Below are 22,200 nucleotides of genomic sequence, written 5' to 3' on the forward strand. Positions count from 1 at the left end.
CTGCGGACTGTGTCCGGCGCGCAATAACGGTCCGATTCAACAGCGAAGACAGATGTTCAATTTCATTGGGCCGCTGGTAACCGAAATATTCCTAGCTTTGGATTGTCTTATCCAAGATGTGGCTCGGACTCGATGCTATCGGTCCGTATCTTAGTATGTCAGCCACTCTGCAAATCAGTCAAAAGTGCTCAACCCTTTTTTACTGGTGTAAAAAACTCATTTACCATTTTACCTACCTTTCATTTGCGTTCGTCAATCATGGACCCATCTTCCGGGCTCTCCACCCATGCTGGCGCGACAGTCGCCCAACTCCTTCCCGCATTCGACTTTTGAAAATTCGACATCCCTCGCAATGAATCGGGCGCTAGGCCAATTGATATGTCGATGGGCGAGAATGGCGTGCTTGATGATGAAATGATATTAGCCTGCAAGAGTGCTGTTGACCATGGCTTTGCGGTGGACAATCTATCATACCCCAAAAGCCCTCTTGGTGATCCCAAGCTTTTGAAGGTTTTGGCCAGCTTTTTCAATACTTATTTTCAGCCCGCCCAGAGGGTAGAGTCATCGCATATCTCAGTTGCAGCCGGGGCTTCGGCATGTCTCAATGATCTAATGTATAGCATCTGTGAGCCGGGAGATGCAGTTTTAGTGCCTGGTCCATATTGGAGTGAGTGTTTCATGACAGAATAAAAAGAAGGAAAGGAGGCTTTGATGCGGATTCTAGCAGATGGATTCGACTTTCACTTTAATATCCGAGCTCAGGTCACTCCAATTACCGTCTCTCTTCCTCAGATGGAGGATCAGTTTACGTTAGAGTTGATTTCCGCACTCGAAAATGCGTACGAAAGTGCTTCTCGCCCAATTCGAGCGATTGTCCTCACCAACCCTCACAATCCTTTAGGAAGATGTTATCCCAAGGAGGTCCTCGAAGGCTGTCTTGTGTTTTGTGCCCGTCACAATCTGCATTTCATTTCCGACGAGGTCTACGCGCTCTCCACCTTTTCCAGTAATGACTTCTCCCGGACTCCAGTTCCCTTCACTCCAATAATGTCACTCGACGTGACCGCTATAGGCGGAGATCCATCACGGGTACATACGGTATGGAGCATTAGTAAAGACTTCGGCTGCAACGGACTACGAATGGTTAGTATTGGAAAATCTACGCATATGCCCTGTCAGAACAGATAGGACTAAGGAATACCACTGACTTTGGAATAAGGGCTGCATCGTGTCCCAGGAGAATCAACCTCTCATTCTTCATCTCGGTATCTCGGCTAGCCTAAATTTCTCATCAGTCAGCTCGCTTATCGCTAAAGCAATCCTCGCATCCCCTCAGTTGCCACACTTACTCGCCCTCAGTTCCCAGCGCCTTGGGAAACAATACAAGGTTCTAACGGCGTTTCTAAAGACCCGCGGTATTCAATACATTCCTGCATCGGCCGGGCTCTTTGTATTTGCGCGACTGGTACCTGACGCAAAGACATGGGAGGAGGAAGCTGACATGGTTCGTCGTATGAGAGATGTTGGAGTGCTAGTTGGACCTGGAAAGGTCTATCATACCGGGGAGGGCGACAAGGGGTGGTTCCGATTGACCTTTGCTTTAAAGAATGACATACTTGAGCAGGGGTTGCAAAGGCTGGAAAGGGAATTAATAAACTTCTAGCTAGAATTATATATGGCATGATTGAAGTTATCAACCGAACAGACATCTACTGCAATATAAAAACTTCGACATGGTGGAAATTTGTATGATCCTAATAATAGAATGGAGCCCAGAGAGCTTTAACGAATCATTTCGAGAAATTTCTGCGATGAATAAATTTGATTTCAAATTCAATCTAGAAGATTCGGTGCCCTTGCAGATTGAAAAACTCGGAGAATTATCCATTTACATTCCGGCAAGGAACCCGTCAGGGGAATTAGATGCAAGTGCCCAGGTGAACGAGCCAACAATTATACAATCACATTTATAATTGAGAATTACTGTTTAAAATCAGAATCAACAAGCCCACAACGTAATTTTCAGATCCTTTCCCTATCTTAGTCTGCGAATCCATGGAAGAATAATGACCTATGTTTATTTCTGTTCCCCTGAGTATAGCTCCGCTTGCAACTGCCCGGCCAGTCCGCCAGCCACCAATGTCCCCGATGACATGGCCGTTACTACCGCCTTCATGGGCCCAGCACAGTCACCTGCCGCAAAGACCCCGGGAATAGAGGTGCTATAGAAAGGCTCCGTCGTCTTGATGTCGCCGTCGGATGAGAGGTGCAATCCTAGTTGCTCCGCGAATGGACCATTGATTTCCGTCTTTGGCTTGTGAACCTATAGTCGATCAGTTTCCCCTTCACTTGTTGACATTTTAGTGGTCTGGTGTGGTGGATAATTACCAGGAACCCCTCCATTCTCTGCGTGCCATCTTCAAATGCAACCTCCACATCTGATTTACCCTGTCCTTTAACCAAGCGCGCGATAGGCCTGCTATCAACTCTAATACCCGTACCATCGCTGGCTTTCTCGAGTGCCTGTGTGAGTTCTTGTGCCCCATGTGTATAGATGGTCACGGTCGTGGCGAATCGCCTGGCCATACGTGCGACGTGCATCGCCGGCATGACGTTGGCCATATCCCCAATCGCGAGTACTGCGGCGGTTTCGCAGCCTCTTTCTTCAAAGCCGTGACAGAATAGACAATGGAAACTATAGTGTACCGCGTGATATCAGCAATGGCGGTCCGAAAATAAGATAAGGTAAGGGATTTGATGATGCTTACATTCCTAGTGCCCAGCACTCTCCATACCCCGCGATATCTGGAAAAATATCACGGACTCCATTGGCAAGCACGAGCTTCTTTCCTTTCCACACCCGCTCTTTTGAGTCAATAGCAGTAAAGCTTCCCTCTGCATTGCGTTCGACCTTCTTGATCTCGGCATTCTCAAATTGGATCGTGTCGTAACGCTGAATGCGCTCCCTAGCAGCCTGGCGAAATTCCTCAGGCGATTTATGATCCCAAGAGGCGACATTGTGCATGTGGCTTGCGAGGGCATTACGATAAATCCCGGAGTCGAATACAACAGCTCGGTGTAGCTGGCGCGCTAGGCCGGTGGCGACCGACAACCCGGCGGGGCCTCCGCCGATGATGAGGACATCGAAGATTGCCATGGTGAATATGAAAATTAGATAGAAGATTGGAATTGAATACCCTGGGGAAATGTCCTGGCAACTACTCTTTTGTATATTCAAAAGACCAAATAAAGAACCCAAGAGTGGGTACCTCGGAGACTAATCATTGGTTCGATCTCAGCTTCGGTCCGTTCGGAGACATTCCACACTTGCATTTCCGAGTCCTCCCGTCTGAAACCTCTGGCTGCCTTTTCGGTACCGCAATCAGCTCCCACCGACCGAATAATCGATGGGTACGTCATTCCAGCTGGCACCAATTTCGTGGTTGATTCATACTCGCTCAACATCAGAAATGGTTTCTGGGGCCCTGATGCAACGGAATATCGACCTAATCGATTCCAGACAGTAAACAGCACTGACGCCCGCTACAACTTTTGGAGATTTGGGTTTGGACCACGGCAATGCATGGGACGTTATGTGGCAGATATTATCATTCGTGCTTTGATTTTAGAGTTGATTGACAAGTGGGAGTTGCATCTACCTAAAGAATTGGTGGGTAAGAGTTGGGGGCGTGATGAGGAGACGTGGATTACCCATCCGCAGATGAAGCTGATTTGCGTTCCTAACCTGCCGGATGAGAAGACTGAGACTTGAATGTTGGAATATGGAGATATTATTTTCGAGCTTGTCTTATTTTTCAACGACTGTGGCCTTTTTCTAATTCAGTCAATTGGCATATTGAACAACTCGAATAGAAAACCTTCTTCCAAACGCATATTTTGAACTATTATTTGACACGTACATCGATTGCCCAGGTGGAATCAGACATAACTAAACTAGGGTCAATCGCATCTCAATTTGGTATAGGCAGCATTGATGATCTAACTAAAATTTCAAATACAAAAATTAAAAACATGTATCTTCCAACTCGACCATAGAGAAGTGTCCTCGTACAAGCCTTGGTATTCGATATCCATTAATCCAGAAAAAGTCTTTCAAGTCAATCTTGGATGGTTGCTAGATGCTCACAGCCATCCTCGCAATCACAAGTGATCAAGTCCAAATAGTAACAGATAAGTTGTTAACATTAAACAATGGACTTGCTGTCATTTTCTGAGTCCAAATGGCTTTGAGCTTTTTCATCAGCTACATTCGGACTACTCAATGCCTGCGTCTCCGGTCTCAATTTCTCCCATTTGGGCAGAAGAGCAAATGGAAAGCTAATAGCTAGCATGGCTGTTGCGACTGCAAAGGCACCCTTGATTCCATCCATATATGCGGCCATAATCCCTGGCATTGCTGATGCCGGGAAGCTGTCCCTCAGCGAGGACGCACCAGTTGACAGAACAAGGGATGGGGATATTTCAGGCGCAGTAACCTGGATTCTACGCAAAAGCGTGTTGCCGAAGACAGATTGCGCCGCAGAAACAGAGAATGAACCGCCGAGGAGCTGGAAGAAGAGTGTCATCGCGGAGACGGTGCTCATGTCGGCCATATCCACACACGCCGTGTTCGCCATGATGGGAATTTGCGAAATAAATCCGGTCGACGCACCAGCCAGAATCTGGTAACCGACCCACTTCCCAGTCGAGGTATCCTGGGTGATTGTATAGATAAGTCCTCCTCCGACCGCGCTGAGAGCTGCGCTGACTGCCATAAACGGAACAAATCTCTGGGTAGCACTGACGATGACACCAGAAATCATAGAGAAGATTCCGCCGATGAGGAAGGGTAGATTCCGCACACCGGAGCCAATGGGAGACGCATTTCGGATGGATTGGAAGTAGATAGGGAGATAATAGATCAGAATGAAGAATCCGCCAGAGTTGAAGAAGACGACAGCGCAGTTGGCAAAGATTCGGCGATTTCGCAACAGGCGAGGCACGATGGAGGCACGCTCTCCAAGCCACCATTCATTGAAGCCAAATGCGATGAAGAGCAGGATAAATCCAATCAAAGTGCCAATCACGCTGCTGTTGGACCAGTTCTTCTGCATACCACCCCACTGTAAAGCCAGGAGGTAGCAGACAACGGCACCGATAATGAGAACACAGCCACTTGGATCTAATTGGAGAATCTTTTCCCTCCATGTGGCTTCAATCGGCTTTGCTCCCTTGGGAGTCTTGAAAAAGAAGACAATAATGAACGCAGCCAGACCACCAATAGGTAAGTTAAGGTAGAAACACCAGCGCCAAGTGACTTTCTCGGTGAACGCTCCTCCCACCAGAGGCCCGACAAACGATGCCAAAGCGTAGGTAGCCCCCATGACACCCATAAAAGTAGGCTGACGCTCCGGGGTGACGGTATACCCAATGATGACAAAGGTACCCGTACAGAGACCTGCGCCTCCGATGCCAGCAATCGCGCGGCCGACAATCAAAGCCACACTGTTAGGAGCAACAGCACAAATAAGACTACCCAGCTCAAAAATGAACAAGGCAAAAAGGTAGGACCATTTTAGATTGAAGTATTTGAAAAATTTTCCCCAGGTCGTTTGGAAGCCAGCAAATGTCAAGAATGTGGCCGAACCGTACCAACCAATATCGTCGATACTATGAAATTCGTTGGTGATATAAGGAATAGCGGTGGCGAGAATCGTTGAGTCGAGGTTGGCAGTGAACATGCCCATGAAAAGAGCAAACATTGTAAGTGCTAGCCGGCCGGGGCCAGGCAGGTCCGAAGAGGCGTTGTCTGCCATGATGATAAAAACCGGTCTCTGGTTTCTGTTGCAAATTCTGAAGCTGTAAGTGTGTATCAACTGAAGGGAATAAGTACAGATCTCCTTGACCTTAAGGGATATTAGGCTCACGCAATGGGCCCTTCGGGACTCTGCAACTAGCCCTGACAAATCTGGATTGTGGCACGGTCCTTTGACTTGGCTGAATAATAAACAATGATCTGCGTCCCGCTACTCTATCGGCCCGTTGCTTCGGTCCGTTGATATTGGCCAACAAGGTCTTTGCCCTGTGCCCCACTCCGAGCACCATTTCGGAATGGTGGTTCATCCTCTGGCCTCCGTTCTGTTTTGTAATCAATCAAGAGCTAAGCTGGTTCCGGGTCAATACATCACCTAAATACTTCGTTCTAGCCGCTGCAGCTTCTTATCACCAATGCACTCCTGGGGATATCACGCAGCTGTACTTGTGGCTATATTCGCTTTCTTTCTTCGGTATCGAACCACACTCACAGATAGCTTCTACTTGCCTACCACATCGACGATGGACAAAACGCTTGCAGATAAGAACCAGGACTATTGGAAGTGAGTCAGATTATGATTACAGATGAGGAGAGGAATGCTGACTGTGGACTGTGTCTAGTGATGCCTCAAAGCTTGTCTTCAAGGACAAATGGGTGCACGATCTGCAGGCCCAGATTTCCGAATTCTTGAAGGGTAACGCGGAGTGGATAGGTATTCAAACCTCTGACGCCGAAAATTCTGGACAGACCAAGTTGATGGATTACGCTTGCGGAAATGGCATTGTCTCGCGGGTAAGTTCTGGATCAAGCTTATCGGAAAGATTGTATATAATACTGACTCAAGTCGTTCCAAAGTCCCTGCACCCTCATTTCTCCAAATGCATTGGCGTGGACTTGTCGGATGGCATGCTAGACAAGTATCGCGCGACTGCAGCAGATCTAGGCCTTGACGAGTCGCGCATGATAGCCATCCAGGGTGACCTCTTGGCCCCTACGGTCAAACCCACGACGCCTCCACTGAGTGAGGACGAGCTCAATGGGTTTGATCTAGTGGCTATCTGTATGGCATTGCACCATGTTGAGGATATCGACTTGGCTACTAAGCGTCTAGCCGAACGGTTGCGACCGGGCGGTGTTCTTCTAATCATCGACTGGGCGACGCGTGATTCGCTGAACGGTACTGTGAAGCAACCTGTCATGGCGACAGGCCAAACCTCTTCAGAGAACAATCACCATCATCATCATCATCATCACCACCACCAACACCACGTTGATGAGACAATCAACCCAAAGCATCCTGCAGCGCATACCATCTCCCATGACAGCTTTTCAAAGGACCAGATATTCTCTCTTTTCAAACAAGCTGGATGTGGAGAGTCAAAGTTTGTGTTGGCAAATAGACTATCGCCCGTTCCTGGTGCGCGGAGTTGGGAGATGCAGTTGTTTTGGGCCCGTGCAACTAAGCTTTAGCATGTCTTGAATGCCAAGTTCTGCCTTATCACTCTACATCTTTAGGGAACGCAGTCTTCCATTGTTATCTACACAGAACGAAAGACAAAAAACATTTGAAAATCAATATTTGCATAAGATTGCCGTAGATCAGAATCACAAGTGGCCTTGTACAGATTCGCCATGTACTTGCCACGAATGTCTCATTTGGATTTGCCAAATTTGGATTCATCGACTAAGTTAAAAAATGGCCTGTCTTCCAATCCTCAAGAGAAGAACCTTGGAAGGTAGACGAAGGATAAATGATCTGAGGGGAGTATACTTAAGTAATCAGTATAATCAAGTTGTACTACTTACTTATCCAAAAACTTGATTAAATAGATGTTCTTGGATATTTATGTCTTGATTAGGGCAGAAGAAGGAAAAACCCTCTAAGTGACTCTTCTTTTTAGACCAACTCTCAACTTATCCTTCGGGCTGCAGACACCACTTGTCTTTGTTCTCCCATCCATATCCCATGAGCTTCCCTTGACAGGTTCTAAATCCCAACAAGTAAGCATGGCAGCCACAAACGCCAAGACTTCGCGCTCTGCTAAAAATCGCCCTTTGCACATTGTTGCTCCTCCACCATACGGCCTGATAGTCTTGATGTCCGACTGAACAAGACCGTCGCCTTTGTCCACGAAGAAACGCTCTGGTATGAACTCAGATGGGTTGCGAAAGTATCGCGAATCGGTATGATGCAGATCAGCAGGGACAAGCACGGCATCTCCCTTTCTCATGGGAAATACTGTTGGCTTGCTTTTTGCTTCGGGTGACCGCGCATCTTCCCCTATTTCCTGCACAGTACAGTCTTTTTGGAGGCGCTTGAATGACCAAGGGGCCGAGTCAAGGCGGAGAGACTCGAAGTAACAAGACTTGAAAAGAGGACTACTGTTGTGAAGTCTCTTCCAGTCGATCTGCAACTTGTTGTCATTGATTAAACAGGCAGGGGCAATCTCCCGACGGGTGTTCTCTAACAAGCCAGGGGTAGCATAGATGTTTCGCAACATCCAGTACACTGTGGAGTTGGAATTTGCATTAAGTCTGCCCTCGTCACGTTAATGAGAATCCACACAATAACGCCCAAGACAGGAGGGATCACGAAGCAGATTACTTACGCCCACAATATCGACAGATCCACGGCAACACGAGCTTGCATCGAGAATCCTCGGGCAGACCAGATTTTCTGTCGTTGTTTCATCAAGTCGCTAACGTCCGAAAATGGCCCCGACTCGGCATCCGAGTTGGCCACCGGCCCAACGGCTTCCATGTCCGCATGCCACGCCATAAGCTTCTCCACGATGCGGGCCCGCGATTTTCGCGCTTTCGCAATCGATGGCAGCCAGCCTGGGTATCCAAAAACAAACCCCATTATATTTGCATCTACCTGCCAAACATCCTCCAGGAAATCAGGATGAGAATCGACAAAAGCATGACCCATCATCTCTGTTGAACTTAACAAGCCCACACAGTTCCGGACGAGAGGGAAAAGATCGGCTTCGATAGTCCCGTCGGGTTGAACCTGGACATTGGCGGATCGCTCCCAACTCCTAAGGTCCCCGGGACCCGAAGGGGGCCTGACAATTGACGGTACTGTTTCTTCAATGTCGATCAAGAGTCTCTCTTCCACGACCGTTCGAAGCCTGGGCCTTTCATCAGCTGAGTGACAAAGGTATTCATCAGCTCATCGAAATGGGTTATCATCTGAGGTACTTCGGCCGATTGAAAGTTGAAGATTTTGGTTATGATGTTCGATCCCATGGTCTTGTGCTCAATGACGGAGCCCGGCAGCGCAAAGAAGGATTTCATTAGTGATGGATTGTGAATTATGCGGGTGTCAACGCCGAACATCTTGAGATTGAAGATGCCGTGCATAGCTCTCTCGCTGTAGTAAAATTAACCTTAATTCTTGCCTTCAACTTTCTGCCCTTCCGAAACATACCGGCTGTACCGCAGGAAGCTATCAGGATTCCATAGAAAGGCCCATACGTGGCCGACAAATGGCATCCCAAATGGAGCGGCTTCGATCATGGACTGGCCGTTCTTTATATGTTTGAATGATTCATCGCGTGCAGAGAGAGCAAGAAAAGTAATCTAGATCGTTTTTGGACAAGTGCGTTTAGCATTACTCGGACGCTGAGCTTTCAGAAGGACCAAAGAGGAGAATAACCAAACAAAAAATGACAAGCGAAAAAAACAGAGAGAAAGCAGGATCATGGGGCACGAGGCAGGTGGTGATTTGGCGTACCAGAATTCCAAGAAGGCCGGCAAGAAGCAGTACCTTCATAGGTATGATCTCGCCCACGTACTCATACCACATCTCGGCTGGGATCACAAAAACAACGTCAGAATGCAAAGTGGTGCAAGAATCCAAAAAAATGCTTTTCACATAAATGTACACTTTCCGCTGAATGAAGGGACCCTAGTCAGATGATTTATTTATGCATAAATACGGCCCCATGCTGCGTCCTTGCTAGTCGACTGTTCGGCGTCCGATTGCAGCCCCGTCCTTCGGAGCGCTAGTATCGGTCCGCCATTTACTATGGGACATTGCTGACATGCTTACTCAACAACCGTGAATTAGCCGAAGGAGATTCTAGTCATCATATCATTCCCTCGCTCCTATGGCTGTAAGACCTCACTCTACCTAGGGGTGGGAAGCTACCATCATGCGGCTTGAGATGTAAAATACTAATTTAGGAGGATGTTATATCATCCCGCACGAGTAAATTTTATTTGGGTAGGAGATACCACCTTATATACGTGAGCGTTGGATTTGGTAATTTTGATTTATTTTTCTTTATTTGGCTCTCTTTTTGTGTGATTGTAGTAATTTTACCCTTTTTGCCAGCTCAAAGATTGGCATGATAGCGGTATAGCTATACTATTACACACTATTACACGCCGGTAAATCTCCGCTTCAGAATTCCGAAACCATTGGGGTTTCCGGTGTCATATAACCTCGTGACAATATTATCCTTGTCCTATCTGAATGAATTTTGTTGCCTTTTCCCACTACCTTTGTCCGACAATAATAGATCCAATATATTCTTCAATGATGGCCACACTGAGCAGGAAGAGCAGACAGAAGCTCCTTGGCCCGATATGCCATCTCTTGGTACCACTGTGTGTGCACATTACTCGACGGCCCCCTCGCTTGAGATATCCCACGACTGATAGGACTGTCGCGCGAGTTCGTGGCCAGCTTCTGTCGCTCGATGATTTCTTGAATGCAAAACTGAATCGTTTCGACACACCGTCGCAAATCACGCCGTACCATTGCAGCCCGGAACATCACCTGCTCATCTGGATCGAACTCTAGACATCCAAATTGAAAAAGAGGGGGCTCTGACGCGCCGCTGATGGCCGATCCGGGACTCGACCCGTCACTTGTCATGTCTACAGTTCCTATTCCCTGTTGAAGTGGGCTTTGTCCTAAGGGCAGGTTGTTCTGATCCGGCGAGGGAATGGCGTCGCCTTCACCACGAGGCCGCTGGATGGAGAGGATCACGAGTTCATATAGCCCCACGACCAGATCCATGACGGTGGCCGCCAAGAGCGGACAACTCTGGCATCGTCGAAACTCGTCGGTGTTGCTCACTTCCCGTACCTTTGTCATTGCCTGCCGGTTCAGCCGCATCGCTTGATCGATCGGGACTCGGGGAATTTGGAGCTGCTCTTCCAAGTACTCGATTATCCTCATCAGAGCGGCGGCATGCGGGTACTGCGACACCATAGACTGATCACGATAAATCGACGGGATCCTCGTATCAGTATGTTCCACTAATCGGGACCGCACGGATTCCGCCGTCTGCAAGGGGCCCACGGAACTCGGTGTGTTTTTATTTGACATAACTGACGTTGCTGACGTATGTGAGCTAGGTACAGATGGTTGTCGTGGGCCAGTCGTTCCAGATGCGCCATCAGAATTGGAGGTCTTATGCATATGCGAAGATTGATCGAGCACCACGTTTCCTGTTGACAGCCAAAAAGGATCGGTCGCACCAGGCGAAATCAGCGGCAGGTCTGGGTATTCGCTTAATAGATTCTGCAAGTAACTATTGATTTCTGTTTCAGCAGATATGGCTGGATAATCCCCCATCGCGAAGCCTCCCATTGAATTATTCAAGGCGGGTAAGTGACCCGCTAGCATGGACATGCTGGCCTCTGGCTGGGAGAGAGACCCGCTATCCTGAGCCGATTGATATAAATTCGCGCTAGGTGTGACTCGTGGTTCCTGAGGCAAGGGTAGGATCTCGTCATCCGCTTTCGTCCGTCGTTTCTTCGGCGCACGTCCTACCATCGACACTTGGTATTCGCAGGTAATTCCGTTTCGGCGACAGCGATCACAGCCATGCTTCTCGCCGCTGCAGCGGACCTGGAGACATGAATCACGGTCAGGTCGTTCGCGCATGTATATCTACCGCTCTACTCGCTAACTGACTTACCTTAGCAGCATAGCACGCCGTGCACGCGGACCGTAGCCGCAAAGGCTTTCCAGTACCTAGCATAGTGGTCGCACTAGCTTCCAGGATCTCCAGTGCGATAAACTCGGGGAGAGACTCGAAGCATGTATCGGTTAGATCGTAAGCGCTGTCTCGTGGTACAACATGTCAGTTGCGTGGCAAATATTGCGAGGATCGTGACGAGGAAGGCAACCTTGTAAGAATGTAAGCGTATTGCGCGTCATGTGAGATGCAGGGGTCTGAAAGTGTGGGGGCGGTTGTTAAATGGACATCCCCCACAAGCCGGATGTAGCTTAGTGCAGATAATCACTCCACCCGATGTTGATTATGCTACCATCATCTATGTTACATGTGGTTTTCATTTTCATACAATATCCATCTCAACTCTGATATTGAGAGAATCTTGGCTAATGTCCACCGACCGAGAAATGCTAACATTGCTGTGTAAATATGCCCAGCAAGAAAGGTTCGTGTACAAAACATGTAGAGCCGCCCAATGACATAGCGCAATCACCAGCTGAACATCATGCGTGGTCAGCGCCGCCCGAAAGGATTCTTACCACCGAACATGATGTGATGCTGTCCTGAGATATGGAAGTCTTGGACTTTAAAAGCATATAGGCGTAGGATCGCGTTAATGCCACCTGCCTCTTCAAGAGGTCATAGTCACCCGATTGCAGCTCTCGATATTAAATGGCCCTCAAGCCGCACGACTTTGGAACAAAAATATCATGCTCTAGAAAAATCTAGCACCGTCGCAACTTCGATAGGCGTGCAAAATCTCTGCAATTGAATGGAGTGCGGGAATCCAGGCACAGATGACTCGACAGGAAGCATACCTATTATGCCAACCATGGCAGGGGCCACACCATTCACTGAAAAATTGCAGTCAGCAAGACCGGAAAAAATTCTCATCATCCCGATCAATGAATTGGGTACGATAGTCTCTCCTATCTATGTAAACCAGCTCGGCTAATATTTAGTCTCGAATTAGAGCGGTAATCGACTATGAGGATCTGTGTTCCAAGTTCGACTTTGACTCAAGATGAAACTGGAGATTAATCCCCCACGTTTCACCTCTTCTGGTGACTGTTGAGAGTCCGGGGTACACATGAGAGAACACACACAGCCAACAAGGCGCGTACTCAGGTCAGCACGGGCCATGTCAAGACCTATCAACTCAGCAATTCTGGGTCGTGGTTCAGGTCAACGCTCAAGTCAGAGGCAGTCCATGAATGGATCAAAGACGCTATTGACATGAGAGATGACATCTTCGTCATAGTAGGATAGCACACAATGACGGATGCAAGTATCATTGAGGGTGTGGTGGACGCAGCCGACGCGTCTGCCCGGCTTCAGCTTCCCGTGGGAGAAGCGCTCCTCGCAGCCGGTGTTGTGGCCCCACTGGGAAATCTGGCGGACCCGGGTTTTGGAGTCAATCATTCCAGGCAACAAGGTGTTTTTAGACGACTTGTGGCAGTCGGCGAGCATGTCTGTGCAGTGCAGTATCGCAAAGTACGCTTCAAGTGGTTTTCGAGTCACGACTTGGACAAAGTCTCACTGGAAAAGAACAATCGGTGGAAGGTGTGTTGGATTGTGCGAGGTCAGGAGATTGGTGCAAACGATAGGGTGGAAGCAGACCTACAAGAGGAGTTCGAGTTGGAGGACGGCAACTATGAGCGACAGGTGTTTGGCACGGAGCAATTTCTGATATGACATGTCTGTCAACTGGTTGCATCTTGATTGGATGACGACTCCTATGGAACCTAACTTCCTTATGACCCAGCACGGGAACTATTGAGAGCGGTAAGGTAATGAAAGAGACGGGCCTCAAGAGGCATGTATGGCAATACACCAGAGGTCGTTTCAATAGGAGACAGTGTATTTGCTGCTCATGAAGCGATAACAAGAGGAGAATAGGCTGAAGCTTGCAGACAACATCCTACAACCCTGAAGCCAAGCCAAGCTGAATACGACGGGTGAAATAGGAATGAACGTACCACGACCTTCCAAGCGTACTGGGGCTAGACCTCGGCAAGGACCGCACTATGCAGGGCTTGATCCTTCCTTACTTACTCATAGGACCACACTACTGCGGCCCGGTCCGGTCTTGCGGTCCTTCAAATAAGACAAACATAAACCAAATGATTCATGTATAATTTATATAGAATCTATTGGTAATCTCTTCAGATTATGAAGTTATACGTCCTAAAAAGGAAGGTCTTGGCACAGTTATGAAGAACTGTTATGACGAAGGAAGGAAGAAAAGGATAGATGTGGATTCTAGAGATGGATGCTACAGATCTAGATATATCGTGGAAAGAGTGGATGATGGGATATCTAACATCTCATACAAGTTGAAAGACTGGCTGATCAGCTGAAAGTTCGAAGACCAAGCCGAAAGTTACTATAGCATCACGAAAACACGTCATTTCCTAGCTCCGCTCCCAGGAGCACGAGTAGGCAGCAGTGCGGTTATTGCCGGAGCATGTGAAAGAACGGAGAGGTAGAATGAGATCGAATGGGCCGGTCGGCCTGAGCATTAGGGTGCGCGATCAGGCTGCTCAGGGAGTAAATTAGGGTCGCTCAGAGAGCAGCTCAAGGCGGCGATGTGACTAACTCACCCTGTGCTCCGGGAGCCGATCACTTCCTGAGGCGGCAGTTTTACCGTCACCATTATTACAAAGTAAGAAAGGAACGGAACGTAAGACTAAGGTTATAGATAGATTCTAATAAAGTTATCCAATCTACGTCTGTAGGCAAGATAAGGGGCTCTAGTCACCTAACCACCAAGCCAAGGTGCTCCATAATATACCGAGTTCTTATCCTCGATAGGCACGGTAGCTATTTAACGCCACTATTCGACAAAATATACCCTTAAAATAATATCATATTAATTATATGCCGCTTCATTCATCGCGTCTACTTCAACCGCTTGATATTAGTTGTTTTGCATCGCTTAAACGCGCGCATAGCGAGCTGGTCGAGCATTAGACACGTCTTGCTACTAACCATATCGACAAGCTTGACTTCCTCGCAGCATATCCGCTTGCGCGTATCGAAACTTTTAAATTAGTCATGATCCAAAATAGCTTCGCGGCAGCTTGTTTAGTGCTAGTAGATGCTAATTAGGGTATTTCGAAGCTAAATATTCAACTTTGTACACCTACACCCCTCTAGAGCCGAGTAAGCAGTCAATCAAGCGCTTTTAGCACAAAAACCCCGAAAAGTAGTGTTCAAGCACGTTGTCAAGCTTTATCGATTAAATATTTCCTTCGTGTTTAGTCGCAGAGCCTATCAGTTCGAAAAGATCAAGCAAATGACTAGCTAGAGAAGGGGTTCGCTCTCAACCTCAATATTAAAAGAATTTGTAATCTTTAACAAATAAATGCAAACTTCCAACCTCCAGTGGAGGATTTATCCACTGCACAATTGAGGTGTTTATTTCCCCCGGGTGCTATTGAGAGATCGGGGGATTTCAGGCATTTTGCGCAAGTCATCATGACCTCAATTTTCATGGGAAGCGTCGAACCCTAAAGCCGTCTCTACAGCCATCCTTACCCATTCTCGGGAGGTATCGATCCTTGATGTGATACGTCCATACTTTTGTGGAGACGCGATTTCCTGACTTTTAAAGCACTGTAAGATAATCATGGCCGGTTCTGGGTATAGATTGGGCGTAAGTGATGATGTGGGTAAGGACGGCTTTAGATGGGGATTGCGGTCATTTTCTGGAGCAAAGAAGTGGAAAACTGCACGTTCATGCCCTACGCGGTGTCAATTCGTAATTTCCAGGTGGCTCTAGATAAATATTGAATTTAACTTTCACAAGGCCAAATTATATAGTATTCCGGTTCGAGGGGCGCAGCATGCGCTATTTTGGCTTTCCCTTTTTCATAGATATAGTCCATGGGCACTTTTCAGCTGCCATAGCATTGTTTTTAAATACAAATTACACGTCTTTCCATCTCGTGATTAATCAGGTACACAATATGACAGCAGCATCCGCAGTCAGGATACAGTCTCCCTAGTTTCTAGCATATCTCTCCATATCATTCAACAGATACCACAAACTGACCACAAGAGGGCAGTGACGGTGCGCTGTACAGCAATGTAATGAAGTGAGGCGGTGATACTGACAGTCGAATTTTGTCCTAAGTTCGTCGATAGTACATCTTGGCAGCAGTTCGGTGAGGGGCCAGACAATATATCTCCGGAAAAAAGATTCCCTGAGGTAATAAGTACACTGGCCACCACCAGGAAGAAGCTCAAAGAGAGATTTATCTTCTAGAAGTCGGATATAGGATGAATTTATCTTGCTTAAAAAGGTTGCTTCCATGAATGAGTTCAATTTTCGTGAAACCATGAATTCTCGATTCTCGTTTGGATTGGAAGACAAACCTCGGATCATCCGTGCGTTCCAATGCTGTTCATCTTCTGTTGTCTCATTTAATTCCAGGGATAAGTGAGATGCACGGATATTGTCGAGACAATCCCCTGGAGTAGCTAGAAGTGACTCAGCCTGGTCTCTTCTTTCACATGTATGAAAATAGCAGATAGAAGGATGGTGGGTCATTCTAGTGTCTATCACCTTGATGTTGAAAGATTATCAAAGGAAGTGGTGATTATGTGGTATTGGATTTAAGCAGTATTTAAGGTTCAAACAGCTAGGTTCCATAATTAGTGATTCAAAAGACACTCAACCTGTGCGATGGAGAATTCGCATTCATACATGACGTATCCCTCTCCCGTCGCTCGTGAATCCACTTGTGCAGTTGAATTCTCGGTTGCAGATGGCTTTAGTTGACAGGAAATGGCGAGAAATCTAATAAATATTAGCACGGCATGAGTCGGCAATAGACGGATGTAAAAGCCTACCATCATTCGTGGACTTGATTTGTTCATTTCTGTCTATGGATTGCGGATGCCTCAGAACCGTGAAGCCTATATATAATGGATTGTGTTTACACCTAGCAATACTCAAAGAGCTATTAGGAAGCCAAGAGCTTATTAAATTGAAAAGGTTTTGATGGCATCTTCAAGATTACAAACCAATAAAGAACAGCTTCAACATGACGGTCACCATCACCACCACCACCTCCACCAAGGCAGCAATCACAACCAATAACGGTGCACTTTTCTCCCACATCTCCGTTAGACCTCTGCACGCAACCTTCGCTGCTGAGATCAGTGGTGTGGATTTCTCGTCTCCTTTGAGTGATGGAGTGTTCAAGGAGATCCATCAGGCTGTAACAAAGGTATGTTCCAGGTCCTCTTTGTTACAGTATTACTGGTATTCAACCACTAACAGATCGGTGATAACATAGTACGGCGTTGTCATCTTCCGCAGCACCGGCCTCAAAGATGAAGACCACATTGCATTGTCCAAGAAATTTGGAGAGCTGGACGACGTGATGCCGTATATCACCGCTGGTCGCAAACACCGACTGAAATATCCCGAGCTCTTTGACGTCAGCAACGTGGAGGCCGACGGGTCCATCCTCGACCCCGAGAGCTCGCGCGGACAAGCAAATAAGGTATTTCGGTGCCAAGCACATACCCTTGTACATTCTAAGGCTGATTATCGCGGGAACAAAGGGAAATGACCTCTTCCACGTGGATTCAAGCTTCAATCCTCGCCGCGCCGGGTACTCACTGCTCTTGGCGCACGAGCTGCCGCCAAGCGGCCTGGGTGGCCACACTGCCTTCGCGGATACTAGGACGGCTTTCGATGACCTCTCCTCAGACCTCAGGGAGCAGTTGTTGGCCAACGATTACGTAGCTTGCCACTCCATGCATCACTCTCGCAAGTTGGCCGCTCCGGAGGCTTTCGCTGGTGTCAACCCGCTTGACTATCCCATGGGTAGACACAAACTAGTGCAGCGCCACGAGCCTTCCGGTCGGATGAATTTGTACATTGCGGCCCATGTGCACCACATTGAGGGTCTCGTTCCGGAGGAGTCGCAGACACTATTCGACCAGCTGTTCCAGCACTCCACTCGCGATGAAAATACTGTCGAGATTGAGTGGCAGGCCCCAGGAGATCTCATTATCTGGGATAACACCTGCACTATGCACCGAGCTGTTGGAGGTCCCTTCCTTCGGAAATACAAGCGGGACATGAGACGGACGACCGTTCACGATTCGAGCTCGACAGCTTGGGGCTTGAATGAGCATACCGATGTCAGGCAAGGTTTGCCTTGAATGATAGAATGTCTACCTGTCATTGTACTCTGAACAATCATCTTCTTCAACAATAACAGACTTCCTTCGCTTGGGTTTCTCTCTTCATTTTTATATTTTATTCCGCTCGTTTTACCTAAATAATTTGCTCAATGGAATAAGAATGAATTCCGTATCTCACTTATACTTCCTTAAAGCTCAGCGGATATGCAGCGTTATTGGTGCTACACACTATAGCTGCTGTGGCACCAATACCGCCAACGATTGTCAGGATTTGATCTTTAATCCCCCTGCTTCCTGTGGATGACTTGGTGATGTCTATGAAAGCCTCAGCGCAACATTCCTTGACAAAGGATTCTTTCGGTCTCACCGCCAGCCCAAGCAATGGCCACCTAATCCCTAGCTCGGGCCCTGCTCTTTTTGAGGTCCGAGGAAACCGTAACACCACCTCAGGCGTATAGCCGGACACCTCTTAGACGGTACAAATACCGTCTGCATCGGTCAAGCATGGCGTGCAGTTGCCAGAAATGGACGCGACCCACCTGAAGCCTACGCGGTTACTGATTTTGACACCTAAAGCTTTTCACAACGGGCCCAGTTGAGCCACAACGCCCACGCCTTCTTGACCACCAACCTGCCCGCTTTTCACGAGCGCTAACTCCACTAATGACGCGATGAAGTTAGGAAGGAAAAAGAAATAAGCGTCAACGCAGATTTGTCTAGGACAAGCGAATGGAAAATTTACTTTATTAGTCATGGGGCTAAGGTCGGAATGACATACTCCAGAATGAGTACTGTACCGCAGTGGATTGTCAGTGTGACCAAATGGCAGCCAGCAGCTTGACATATATCTTGACCAGAATTTTACTCAGACCCGGGGCTGGAGTATTCAATTCAGTAGCGCGAATGATAATATCGCCCGGTTTGTCATAACCCACGGCCTTGTGGGTTTTCGGGATCTGCATGGTGAGGTGAATCGACAAATTCTTAGATAGGAACTAGAAAGATTTCGCGAGTAGCCAAAGAACCTTGGGTTGCTGGAAGTGCAGTTATTGGAGAACACCTGGAGGAACTTTATTTTTTCTCTTAAGGACTCGGTGCAAGGAGCGTGGCACTCGATGGTTTGTCAACCCGGAAGGACTTGGTTCGTGATGGTCCGCTGACTTCCATCTACAGCCGCCCACATACGTCTTTAACCACGGTGCCGCGCTCAGAACCGTGTTCCACAGACGAAGGAACGTGACTGTCACCACCATTGTTGTGACGCATTTCCGAGGGGATGCTCCGTGCTACCGAAGTCCTACTAATATTTAACTTCGTACGGCATATCAAATAACGTAATTCACAAGCGAGCCGGCCACCCCAAAACATCATATTAAATACTGCTTTTTACAACCTTATATCTCAACAACCAAAGCTCTAATTTATTCCAATATAAGTATACTGGTATTGATAGGCATTTTTTCTTGTGGATATTAATTTCAAGCCGATCAAAATGTCGTATACTCACAATACCATAAATTACGTTGTAATTTAGCTAAATAAACCAGAAATATATATATTCCGCTACCAAAATTTCCTAGACTCCATCCAAGTACTTTGTTTACTGTATAGAATATGGCCTTAGAGTTTGCTATCTATAAGAGCCCCGATTGTTGAGATATAAGGTTGTAAAAAACAGCATTTAATATGGTGTTTTGGGGTGGCCGGCTCGCTTGTGAATTACGTTAGAGTTATGAAAATTATAACTTGAATTATGAAAAAGTTGGGTCGAATTGGGTCGAGTTGGGTTTTATTGGGGCCCCAGCATTGGGTCCGGGTTGGGTCCGGGTTAGAGAAGTTCAACCGGTTGGGTTTTGGGTCGAGACCTTCGACCCAAGTTGGGTTATGCGGAAGTCTACCTCTTCGTTTACCGTAATTGGTTCGGCTTTTTTGGGTCATGCACCATGACCCGTCTATTGCCGGTTTCCACGCAGAGCCTGTCCAGTAGTAAAACCCTACTTCCTCAGCTACCCTTCCCTTATTACTCGTAATATTTAAGCTTGGTCGTGTTAGCTCGCCAGAAATGCATCAACATCACCGATTTTCGAAGAATCGGGATGCGAAGCACTATGTTTGAACTGGTCGCTTGCCATTAGTATATCCATAACAAAGACTCGAAGAGCGTTGATGTAGATTCTCTTGGGAGTTGTATCCCGTGATCGAGCCTGGCGCCAGCCATTTGCCCACCCTTTTGAGTTTCCCGTGTAGAAGAGTTCGTTAAAACATGCACCGTGGATAAAGTTCGCGAACTTGAAAAGGACACCCTTGGGTCTCCTATCTCTTTCCACGCCACAATTTCCCTACTGAGCTTCTTGTTTCCTAGGGTGGCAATTGAAAGTGCTAGTCATCTCCGACGTACCGTTATTGGCTGCAGGCGCAGGCTCTGGCCTTCTCGAGCCTCGTTGCTGGGACCCAAGAATCAGCTGATTTTCTCGTTTTAGCCCTTTCCCCATAATTATGGCACACGGTGGTAAAAGATCCTCCGGATTGGTGTGTATTGAGTAAGCTACGCGAGCGATCTGGATCTTAATAAAGTCTACGGAGTAGTCTTGGCTGGAGTAATGTTTCTCATGCTACTACATCCCCACATAGCAGCCGAGCCCAAAGCCTTACATGCCCTACTAAATTGTGCAGCAGTGTTGATACGATGCCAAATGCTCCATCGCAGCCTGCCGATGGAGATTTTGGAGACTATCACGGCGAGAATCTGACCATTCGCACATTGATGGCAGTCTTTTTAGCAATTGCATCATACAATGCCTTCGAACTTTTCATTCTTGTCTTTTCATCTTTCTCTCAGTATCGCGGACTTTACTTTTGGTCCCTTCTGCTCTCTGTCGTCCTCGGGGTCATCCCGTATGCCGTCGGTTATCTCTTGGATTCCTTTTATCTGGCCCCGACATGGCTATCCCTGACACTCGCCACTATCGGCCTCTATGTCATGGTCCCCGGTCAGTCGGTAGTGCTATATTCCCGCCTCCACCTGATCGTTAGGAATCCCAAGGTTCTCAATTTCGTGCTTTGGCTCATAATACTCGACGCCATCGTCCTCCTAGTACCAACGACGATCTTGGTGTTCTCCACAGTGTACGTACCGACCAAACCGATTATCGACGGGTATAATGTGATCGAGCGTATGGAACTGGCTTGGTTTTGCACACAGGAATTTGTCCTCACGAGCATTTATATCTTTGAGACTGTGAAGTTGATCAAGATTTGGCCAGAAAGAGAGCAGCGGCGTATCAAGATAATGTACGAGCTGCTCACCATCAACTTTGTGATCATCCTTTTGGACATCGCGCTTTTGGCCTTGGAGTATCTGGGCTACTACTCGCTGCAAACAACCTTGAAGTCAATGGTCTATAGTATCAAGCTGAAGTTGGAGTTCGGCGTGCTCGGCAAGCTCGTTTCCCTGGTGCAAACCCATTGTTCGCAGCCTGTCATTTGGAGCTAGCGCATAACTCCTGAGAATGGGTTTCTCTCGGCGGGTTACGTAACATGGATTAATTCATGTCGCCAGATCTCTCCTTGCCGCTTCAAGAGCATTATGTAGGGTTTTCAGTATTTGACAATGATTCATTGGTTGGTGAAATATAATACGTAAAAAGACTCGATAGGGCTAAGTAGACTGATTTTCAGATAATCGAATGCGGGCTGGCGTTGTTTCGGGTACAGGCCATGAACCAACGCGTGTGTCTGAAGGGGAGACTGTTTTCGATTTTCACTGTAAGGGCAGGAAGTTCAAGGAGATCGACCAAATGATGGATCTGAAGGTATTTAACTAGCTCCTGGGGAACACTGGATCGAGGTTATATAGACAGGCTGTTGAGATTTGGCGACACCTGTAGGCTTGTATGTCGCCGCTGGCTGTCTGCTCGAAGATGTGGCCATGAATGTACATCCCTGAATGGATTTGAGGGGCGCCCCAAGCATGTTTTTGTCTTCGTCAGTTTAGAAGTACGTAGAGGAGGCGGAGTCCAAATATCATTCGGACCTTGAAACCCGTAAAGGGACTGACAAGCTCCTGAAGATGAAACTGCTGCACTAGTGGCTAGTCTCCCTCTTTGGGTAGAAAATTGTAACCACTTCAGAATGGTTAGCCCACCTCTAGGATGGCGAGTCTGATACGCCCCTAGTATGCATAATGCATCACATGCCCCCATGTAGTACACTGTGCGCTCCGACCCAGCTGTGAGAATTCGG

The 22,200-nt window shown here is 47.5% G+C and overlaps 10 protein-coding genes across 10 annotated transcripts; 5 read left to right on the forward strand and 5 right to left on the reverse strand.

The window, feature by feature from the left end:
• Positions 1 to 384: 384 nt before the first annotated feature.
• N7498_009842 (pyridoxal phosphate-dependent aminotransferase) lies at positions 385 to 1,663 on the forward strand (the record flags this gene model as incomplete). The annotated part of the gene is made up of 3 exons (XM_058456898.1): positions 385 to 667; positions 725 to 1,143; positions 1,220 to 1,663. The coding sequence occupies 3 exons, from the start codon at positions 385 to 387 to the stop codon at positions 1,661 to 1,663; spliced, it is 1,146 nt and encodes a 381-aa protein (XP_058303797.1).
• Positions 1,664 to 2,077: 414 nt separating this feature from the next.
• On the reverse strand, positions 2,078 to 3,157 carry N7498_009843 (NAD(P)/FAD-dependent oxidoreductase; the record flags this gene model as incomplete). Its single annotated transcript, XM_058456899.1, has 3 exons — positions 2,078 to 2,323; positions 2,389 to 2,695; positions 2,769 to 3,157. 3 exons carry the CDS (start codon positions 3,155 to 3,157, stop codon positions 2,078 to 2,080), a joined length of 942 nt encoding a protein of 313 aa, XP_058303798.1.
• Positions 3,158 to 4,205: 1,048 nt separating this feature from the next.
• Positions 4,206 to 5,816, reverse strand: N7498_009844 (MDR family MFS transporter; the record flags this gene model as incomplete). Its single annotated transcript, XM_058456900.1, has 1 exon — positions 4,206 to 5,816. The coding sequence occupies one exon, from the start codon at positions 5,814 to 5,816 to the stop codon at positions 4,206 to 4,208; it is 1,611 nt and encodes a 536-aa protein (XP_058303799.1).
• A 520-nt stretch (positions 5,817 to 6,336) lies between these two features.
• Positions 6,337 to 7,285, forward strand: N7498_009845 (class I SAM-dependent methyltransferase; the record flags this gene model as incomplete). The annotated part of the gene is made up of 3 exons (XM_058456901.1): positions 6,337 to 6,377; positions 6,436 to 6,607; positions 6,671 to 7,285. The coding sequence occupies 3 exons, from the start codon at positions 6,337 to 6,339 to the stop codon at positions 7,283 to 7,285; spliced, it is 828 nt and encodes a 275-aa protein (XP_058303800.1).
• A 410-nt stretch (positions 7,286 to 7,695) lies between these two features.
• On the reverse strand, positions 7,696 to 9,337 carry N7498_009846 (cytochrome P450; the record flags this gene model as incomplete). The annotated part of the gene is made up of 4 exons (XM_058456902.1): positions 7,696 to 8,350; positions 8,425 to 8,883; positions 8,940 to 9,191; positions 9,249 to 9,337. The coding sequence occupies 4 exons, from the start codon at positions 9,335 to 9,337 to the stop codon at positions 7,696 to 7,698; spliced, it is 1,455 nt and encodes a 484-aa protein (XP_058303801.1).
• A 1,021-nt stretch (positions 9,338 to 10,358) lies between these two features.
• N7498_009847 (uncharacterized protein) lies at positions 10,359 to 11,609 on the reverse strand (the record flags this gene model as incomplete). Its single annotated transcript, XM_058456903.1, has 1 exon — positions 10,359 to 11,609. One exon carries the CDS (start codon positions 11,607 to 11,609, stop codon positions 10,359 to 10,361), a length of 1,251 nt encoding a protein of 416 aa, XP_058303802.1.
• A 1,459-nt stretch (positions 11,610 to 13,068) lies between these two features.
• On the forward strand, positions 13,069 to 13,488 carry N7498_009848 (uncharacterized protein; the record flags this gene model as incomplete). Its single annotated transcript, XM_058456904.1, has 1 exon — positions 13,069 to 13,488. The coding sequence occupies one exon, from the start codon at positions 13,069 to 13,071 to the stop codon at positions 13,486 to 13,488; it is 420 nt and encodes a 139-aa protein (XP_058303803.1).
• A 3,356-nt stretch (positions 13,489 to 16,844) lies between these two features.
• N7498_009849 (TauD/TfdA dioxygenase family protein) lies at positions 16,845 to 17,976 on the forward strand (the record flags this gene model as incomplete). Its single annotated transcript, XM_058456905.1, has 3 exons — positions 16,845 to 17,030; positions 17,100 to 17,309; positions 17,371 to 17,976. The coding sequence occupies 3 exons, from the start codon at positions 16,845 to 16,847 to the stop codon at positions 17,974 to 17,976; spliced, it is 1,002 nt and encodes a 333-aa protein (XP_058303804.1).
• A 160-nt stretch (positions 17,977 to 18,136) lies between these two features.
• Positions 18,137 to 18,920, reverse strand: N7498_009850 (secondary metabolism biosynthetic enzyme; the record flags this gene model as incomplete). Its single annotated transcript, XM_058456906.1, is given in 4 exon segments — positions 18,137 to 18,426; positions 18,445 to 18,515; positions 18,543 to 18,749; positions 18,778 to 18,920. The coding sequence occupies 4 exon segments, from the start codon at positions 18,918 to 18,920 to the stop codon at positions 18,137 to 18,139; spliced, it is 711 nt and encodes a 236-aa protein (XP_058303805.1).
• Positions 18,921 to 20,644: 1,724 nt separating this feature from the next.
• On the forward strand, positions 20,645 to 21,451 carry N7498_009851 (uncharacterized protein; the record flags this gene model as incomplete). Its single annotated transcript, XM_058456907.1, has 1 exon — positions 20,645 to 21,451. One exon carries the CDS (start codon positions 20,645 to 20,647, stop codon positions 21,449 to 21,451), a length of 807 nt encoding a protein of 268 aa, XP_058303806.1.
• Positions 21,452 to 22,200: the final 749 nt, after the last annotated feature.

This window comes from Penicillium cinerascens (genome assembly GCF_028974065.1).
Source record: "Penicillium cinerascens strain IBT 15544 chromosome Unknown scaffold_4_segment0_segment1, whole genome shotgun sequence".
In the NCBI taxonomy this organism is placed as follows: domain Eukaryota; kingdom Fungi; phylum Ascomycota; class Eurotiomycetes; order Eurotiales; family Aspergillaceae; genus Penicillium; species Penicillium cinerascens.